Source organism: Impatiens glandulifera, chromosome 3, assembly GCF_907164915.1.
Source record: "Impatiens glandulifera chromosome 3, dImpGla2.1, whole genome shotgun sequence".
Lineage (NCBI taxonomy): Eukaryota > Viridiplantae > Streptophyta > Magnoliopsida > Ericales > Balsaminaceae > Impatiens > Impatiens glandulifera.
The window spans coordinates 394,011-402,049 of NC_061864.1; the positions used below are offsets into that span (position 1 = coordinate 394,011).

Here is an 8,039-nt window from a genome sequence, read left to right on the forward strand (position 1 = left end):
GATAGCTCTTTCTATCTCAAAAAATTTGTTCGTCCAGATTGTCTTCCATTGTTGCCCCTCCTTCAGACCTCATTTTCTCCCAAGTTTAGACAACGCTGAAGACTTGTTCGACTTGTTCTTCAACCCTAGCCGCTGAATCCACCAAATCGTCGAACCCTAGAGTTTCTACGAGGTATTATTGATAGCTCTTTCTATATCAAAGAAATTGCAATTGATTTTTTACTTCAAACTTTTTGGTTGCAAGCATGAATCAATTAGACGTAACTGAGATGGAAGTCGACGAAACTAATGAAACTGTTCTGTTAATACAACATTGGCTGCGTATGTTGCGTTTGCTGTTACTATTTCTTGAACATCAATATGTGATTGTCATCATGAACACTCGTAATCTATCACTAGAGAGAAGATACTTTCATGATTTTCTCATTAGGCGGGCTCATTTGGATATATTAGTATACCAAAGTGATGAAACTTGTATTGAGCAATTGAGAATGGATAGATATACTTTTAAGACATTATGCACCATGCTTGAGGTTAAAGGAAGGTTGCGAGATACAAAGCACATGTTGATTGATGAACAAGTTGCAATGTTTCTACACATTCTAGCCCATCATGTCAAAAATCGGGTGATAAAGTTTAGATTTCGACGATCAGGTGAAACAATTAGTAGACATTTTCGAGGTGTTTTAAATTCTATTATGCGACTGCACAAGGATTTGTTGAAGATACCAGAACCAATTCCCATTGACTCCACAGATGAAAGGTGGAAATGGTTTAAGGTATAATTAAAAGATTTTAGTCTTACATTATCTTTATACAGTCAATAGTTATATAAATCTAATTTGATTTTTGTGTGTGATCTGATAGAATTGTTTAGGAGCCATAGATGGGACATACATAAATGTTAGGGTATCCTCAACAGACAAACTTAGATACAGGAACAGAAAGGGGGAGATTGCTCAAAATGTTTTAGCAGCATGCTCACCGGATGAGCAATTTATTTATGTTCTGGCTGGTTGGGAAGGATCTGCGGCTGATAGTAGAGTTTTGCGTGATGCAATTTCGAGACCAAATGGGCTAAAGGTTTCTATAGGTAATTAATTTTTTTGTGATTGTGATTGCAATTGCATTATCTAAAATGATGAATTATTATACTTTTAGGTCAGTATTATCTTGTTGATGCCGGATACACTAATGGTGAGGGCTTTCTTGCACCATATAGAGGACAAAGATATCATTTGAATGATTGGAGGGATGGACATCGGCCTACTACTGCCGAAGAATATTTCAATATGAAGCATTCATCAGCTAGAAACGTGATAGAAAGGTGTTTTGGTCAGCTTAAAGCTCGATGGGCTATTCTTAGAAGTCCTTCTTTCTATCCTATTGGAATCCAAACACAAATAGTGTTGGCTTGTTGTTTGTTACATAATCATATAAAGAAAACCATGCTGGTTGATCCGTTGGGAGATGACATTCATTCGAGCGGAAGTCAACCCAATGTAGAGTTTTCTGAAAGCATAACCGGGGTTGAAACATCTGATGCATGGACCTCCTTTCGAGAACACCTAGCGCATAACATGTATAATGAGTGGGCAAGTTCACACTATGGATAATGTTTGAAATTGGAAAGTAGAAGCCTTTCTAGACGAGGTTCTGTTTCTAGAGTCCTTTAGGCTATTGTGATTCTCAATTCTACTTGTAAATCTCCAGTTCTTGTTGGTATTTTCGGAGTAATTATAGTGTAGTGAAGTTAAGAATTCTCATATCACTTATGACGGGAAAATATTTTGAAGAACAATATGTTAATGTTTCTATAAGTATATATTACTGTTTTTTTATCACTTATCCATGTTTCTTTTTTATATATTTGTTTTCAAATATATGACAAATTCATATAATTCATATAGTTCTATTATTGACACAATGTTCAGGTTTGTAATATTTTTTATCTTCAGTGCAATGCATCTGTATAAGTTATAGGTTTGTAGTAAAGATGCATTGGATTGGTAAATTATAGACAAAGATGCATCTGTATAAGTTATCTTCAGTGCAATGCATCTGTATAAGTTATAGACAAAGTTTATAAATTGTCTTAGTCTCTTAGATCATGTAAGAAATAGTTATATATTTGGAAACACTCTCTGAAATATCTGAATCTGCATATTAATATGAAAGGCAGTCATAAATGGTTAAAAGAACCAAATGTTCTCTGCTAACAACAATAACAACTGTATAGAACCTTTGCTAATGCAAGAAACAACAATAAACATGCAAAAATCTTTCAGCTTTCAGTAGTATTACAATTGTCAAAATACAAATATAAAGATATCATTAGTGTTTTTGCATTAATCAAAAAGGTTAAGCTTATAACAAAATAATGTGATTAGTAAGATATCATTAGTGTTCTTGCATTAATCAAAAGGTGAAGCTTATAACAAAAAAACGTGATTAGTGATGCTTCATATGCTATCATGGATGAGCGAGTGAACCCATTCCTCTCTATGCTCTTCAGGTAGACCAAAGAAGAGCTCAATTAGATCTTTGCTGCAACCTATCACACGATATGCCTTCATGCGATCTCTACATATCAACCCAACTAGCTTTAGAAGCTCACCATTCAGCAAACCCCTTTTCCTACGCACTTCAATGTCGGTAATTGCATTACAAATCTTGTCAGTTGCATTCTCAAAGCCAGCCACTATTGTTGCTGTGTTGTCCCTTAGTACCTCAACCAAGTCGACATCTTTGGAAGCTTTTCGCTTGCGGCTAGGTTTTCTTCCCTCTGGCGAGCTTCTTTCAGTAGTAGGCTGGGAAACAGGTGTTGAAATATGGTCAGTAAAGTCATCTTCAAGATTACAGCCCAACTGCTCATCCCCTCGATTGACATCATCCTCAGCTCGGACATAATCGACAGCGCCATTCCCATTGGCACGATCCACTCCAAAAATGATTGCAAGTTCATCGAAATAGCGAAATGATTTGTCCTTAAATGGAGCGGCATTCTTATGACTCTACACAATTTCCAAATTACACATTAAACATATAAAAGGTATAATGTTATCAATGAAGAACATAACAACATTACAAGTGTTTGAGTACCTGCAGATAAGAGTCCCAAACATGTTTATCAGCAACAACACATTTTCGGATGGGATCCCAACCAAATCCGCTTGTTGACCCGTACAACATGTCGTAAACTGTGCCGAAATGTGTTTTCAATGTTTTAATTCGTGAGTAAATATGGGGATCAGCTCGAATTCCACAACCGGGCATCCTTTGTTCAAATTCTCTTTCGGTTGCCTGAAATAGCCCAGGCTTGAATCCACGATCTGCTTTGTACTTCCCAGTGCTATGTAATTCAAGAAGAATCTGGATAAGCAATGCGTCCTCTTCATCGGACCAACATCTTTTTGTTCTAGTTGAAACCTTCCCATTCACACTTTCCACATGTGAACTCATGATTTTCCCTAAACCCTAATTGTAAAATTATAAGAAAAATTGATAATACATCATGTAGATATCGCTTTCACAAACCCTAAACAGTTCCAACATACAACTGAGAAAAAATTAAGTATAGAGAACCACAACTGAGCTGAGCGAATACTTACCGTGGAGAGGAACGACCTCTTTGAGCTGAGTGAATGGAACACACCTGAGCGAATACTTACCGTGGAGAGGAACGACCTTCTTGAGCTGAGCGAAAGGAACACACCGTGAATCGGTGAATCTGGCACAATATTTTGGGCGGGATGTTTACTAAGGCTGGAACAAGGTGGAGTGATAAAGTAAAAGGAGGGTATTTTGGTAATCTAACAACAAGTCCAAGTCCATTTTTTATATGTACCAAACACTGGAAAATTATTACTGGGTTTATTTCTAATTTCTTACCAAACATAATATTATAATTAAAATACCAAATCTACCTATTTCTAATCTAAATCCAATTCTGATAAAAATTCTAACCTGACAACCCTGTATACCAAACACAACATTAGGGTAATTCACATTCCAATTACTTTTTTACTAACAACTTTTAAATTAATATATTCATTACATATATGTTTGCTTACAAATGAAAAATACTTTGTTTGCTAATTAATGACTTATTTAGTCCCATATTTCAGAGGATAGATCGATCGATGGATGTAACAAAAGCTAGCTCTTCAAACTCTATTATATGTTTCCTTTTACATAAATCAAATAATACAATAATGCAAGATGAGTAATTAATTGCATAGTTATTCATAACACTCAAATTATTTAGGATTTCCGTACAAATAAAATAATATATCCTTCAAAAGTTTTTATTTTATTATTGAGAATTGAAAAATGACGGATAATATGAATAATGTGTTAAAAATTGATAGTACTGTCATACGAGTACAAAGTGAATTATATATTGGCTTGGGTTTTAATAGCTTGCTACTACTTGGCATACATGCAAAAGAAAGGTTTAAATGTGCCCCTTTTAATTTGTCTGGTTAAAATAGGCCGGGTCCTATTAAAAGCTGACCATTAATAATTTCACCAATAAATTTGAAATATTCCTAGCTAGTCATTTAGTGCAATAATAATAATAATCATACTATATATAATAAAGAAGACATAAAATTACTCCATATATCGATATTTCCAAAGGAATAATATAATTCAATGACTATATATATTCCAGCTTAATAGATATTTAGCTTATTAAAAAAAAAAAAGTTTATATAGATAATTGTTGGTAATATATCTAGAATTATTTTATCTTCCCGCTCGATTTCTTAATTAACACTAATTAATCCGAGGTGGCATTAATGGGATCCATCCATCCAGCTGGAGTCCATGGCAAGCATGGCCTCAGAGACGCACCATAATCTCGTGGACTCCGCCGGCGTTCTGGTTGCAGGTTTTGTCGACGGCGAAGCTTCGTTGCAATCCATAAAATATTTGCCGCTCACTCTTTCGAGCCTAGGGTGAGTCGCGACGTAGCAGGTTGTTGCCGCCCCCTGATATGATAAATAGATTATTATTTATTAATTGATTCTATATATCTAATTAATTCGAAATGCATTAGATTTACCTGTGGAATTGTCTTGAAAAGCTTGGAACCAAGTAAGAATACGAGATCTGTGATGCTGCCTTCGCGTTCTCTGTTAAGCCTGGTTTTCACGACGCCTGGATGGACGCAATTTGCCGTCACGTTGGCCTTCATTTCCTAATGGAAACAAAGATGTTTTGATAAATCATAATATTGCTTTTCAATCTGTTTTCACATTTTATTTTATTTTACCTTAAGCCTCTTTGCAAGCTCCTTGGTGTGCAGGACGTTTGCTAGCTTCGAGAGAGCGTATGCACGAGTTGGATCGTAATGGCTGCAAAGATGGAGAGAAATTTGGTGAGTCTGAAATCTGAATGCAGTTAATATAGATTTGACCTTCTGTTTTTGGTTATCAAAGTGAGATAATGAATCATATCGCCCGAAAACCAACTGTGAATGCCCGATGTGAGGTTCACTATACGTCCTTGTGTTCCTGTGGCCTCCGCTGTCTCAACCATCTTCTTCAATAAAAGTTTCGTCAATAGAAAGTGACCTGAAATTCGGAAAAACAATTTTCCATAAAGCATGCAGCTGGACTTAATATTATTAATCGAGGAAGAACAAGGTATAGGATCACCTAAATGGTTTGTTGCAAAAGTCATCTCGATTGCATCTTCTGATACGGCATAATTGTAACAGAATTTTCCAGCGTTGTTTCTGTCCAAGTCCAACCAAAAAAAATCAATTATTATATTTTGATCGATGAATTGATATGTCGACTGTACGTATTACATACACGAGAAGGTTAAGGGGCAAATCAAGAGAAATGAACTCTGCAACAAAGTCCTGGACGGAAGAAATAGAGCTAAGATCAAGTTTCATAACGATGATTTCAGAATCAGGGAATTCCGATAAGATGCGAGATTTGGTTTCCTCGGCGTTCTTGAGGCTCCGAGCCGGAAGGATGAGCCTGGCACCTCGCATGGCCAGCACCCGAGCTGTCTCGGTTCCGATCCCTGATGTGGCACCTGAATCAGTTCCAATTCATCACGTGATTAGTAATTAATTAATTCTATATATATATCTGTTTTCCAGATTTAGTTAATTAATTAACCTGTGATAATGGCAGTGATGGACCGGAGATCAGGGCAGGCTTCCGTGACTTGCTCCGCCGTGGATTTGGAGCCGTAACCACTTGGACCGATGGAGCCGAAGAGATATCGGATGGTTTCAAACATTTTATCACAGCAATTCTTCCTTCTTCTTTAAGATTAAAGTACCTAGCTGCTATATATCAGTTGTCAGGCTTTCATAGATTAAAGTCGTCTGCATTTACTATCTTGTTTAAGATAGAACAGAGAGAGAGAGACTGTGTAGGAATCTGGGTTAGTTTGCTTTTTCTGTTGAAGGGTGGTGGAGATTGCAGAATGATGATTTTCAGTCTTTTCTGCTGCTGTTCTTCAGAGAGAGAGAGAGCGAGTATTTTCACTGTTGTTGCAGAGAGAGAGAGAGAGAGATAGAGAAGATGGACAAGAAAGAGAGGGTCCGGTCTGGTTTGTTAGTTATAATCTAACGAGAAAGAAAAGAGAAAGAGAAAGGAAAGGGAAAGGAGAAGTTTATCTTTTCTTTAATAAAAAGTTGATAATTCAGGATTAGGATTTACAGAATCTCTCATAAAGTCAATTCACAACATTATTATTTCTTTTCTTTTCTTTTTTTACTAAAATTACAACAATAATTCATGATATATTTTTTTATCATTATTTTTTTAAAATATATCAAAAAAAAAAAAAAAAAAGTGAACTAATTATTTTTTTAAATTAAGTAAAAAGTGAATTGAAATAATAACTTTTTTGATTAATTTCTAGAAAAGAATGTTTTTTTACCTAATATGTTTTATTTTAATTTTTGACCAATTAAAAAAATTGCATACCAAATATGCAAACATTAATTAACTACATTTAATGTTATATAAGAAAATTTCTATAATTATTATATTAAATTGTAAAATTAAAATATTTAATATGGGCTATTAATGCAATATCTGTAATGTTTTGACCACAATACTTTTTTAGACAATATATATCATCATTTTCCCTTTTATTATTAAAAATACTGTTTTTTTATAAATATTACTGTGGCAATTACAATAACTTTAAATAAATTTTAAATATAAAAAATGAAAATGATTTTAATTACATTTAACATGAAAATTGTGATTGATTTTGTAGTAAAAATGTGACAAAAAAAAATAAAAAATATTATTTGTGCTATTCAATAAATTCAATATGCAATTTAATTTAATGAACTGACTTTCACCTATTGTCAAAGAAATCAATATACCTTAAAATATGCATTATTTTTTTTATTTATTTGAATATGAAGGATTAAATACTCACAATTTGATGTTGCCTCTTCTATTTGGGTTTCATTTAGTCATCCTTAATTTATTCCAAATGTTTCCGGTCCATTTTTTTCATAGTAAAAATGCTAAAAATAAGATCATGTCATTAATTAAACAAATCCAAGAGAACTACAAGAGGATAGTATGAGTTATTATTCCAAAAGCTCATAATATATTTATTCACAATAAAATTAGTAAAAATTAGAGATAAAAGTTTATATCACATAATAAATTGTAGTCGAGATACAACTTTTTATTCTCATTTATTAGTTATTTCTAACCCCTAGCTAGTTAGTTGACGCCAAGCTTCTCATATAGACCATTTATTTCTATATTTTCTTGCGTTTTTTATCCGTTTCCTTTACGTATTGCCAATGACAACATTTCTCACATAAAATAAAAGAACGAATTATATGATTCCTAATATATATTATATGTGGAAGACGGGGCCATATATACCAATAATACAAGGTTTTTCTCTTTAATAAAGTAGAGGTTTGTTTAACATTATAGTTAATGAGTATTAGAAGAATATTGATTAATAAATAATGAAGTGTTAATATTTTAAACTGTACTGTGACTGCAATGGAACATTAGTCGTACAAACAA

General features: G+C 33.8%; 1 protein-coding gene across 1 annotated transcript; it reads right to left on the reverse strand.

Annotated features, from left to right (window-relative positions):
- Window positions 1-4,750: 4,750 nt before the first annotated feature.
- On the reverse strand, window positions 4,751-6,502 carry LOC124931732 (short-chain dehydrogenase TIC 32 B, chloroplastic-like). The gene is made up of 7 exons (XM_047472279.1): window positions 6,141-6,502; window positions 5,823-6,054; window positions 5,664-5,743; window positions 5,423-5,579; window positions 5,279-5,360; window positions 5,069-5,203; window positions 4,751-4,994 (listed from the first exon to the last, which is right to left on the reverse strand). The coding sequence occupies exons 1-7, from the start codon at window positions 6,262-6,264 to the stop codon at window positions 4,800-4,802; spliced, it is 1,005 nt and encodes a 334-aa protein (XP_047328235.1). The 5' UTR covers window positions 6,265-6,502; the 3' UTR covers window positions 4,751-4,799.
- Window positions 6,503-8,039: the final 1,537 nt, after the last annotated feature.

Bases quoted from the DNA above. Each gene is read 5' to 3' on its own strand.
- LOC124931732 (XM_047472279.1), bottom strand. From the start codon at position 6,264: ATGTTTGAAACCATCCGATATCTCTTCGGCTCCATCGGTCCAAGTGGT. The intron at 6,055-6,140 runs GTTAATTAATTA...GAACTGATTCAG, and splicing joins CATCACTGCCATTATCACAG to GTGCCACATCAGGGATCGGA. The intron at 5,744-5,822 runs GTATGTAATACG...GGACTTGGACAG, and splicing joins TTGCCCCTTAACCTTCTCGT to AAACAACGCTGGAAAATTCT.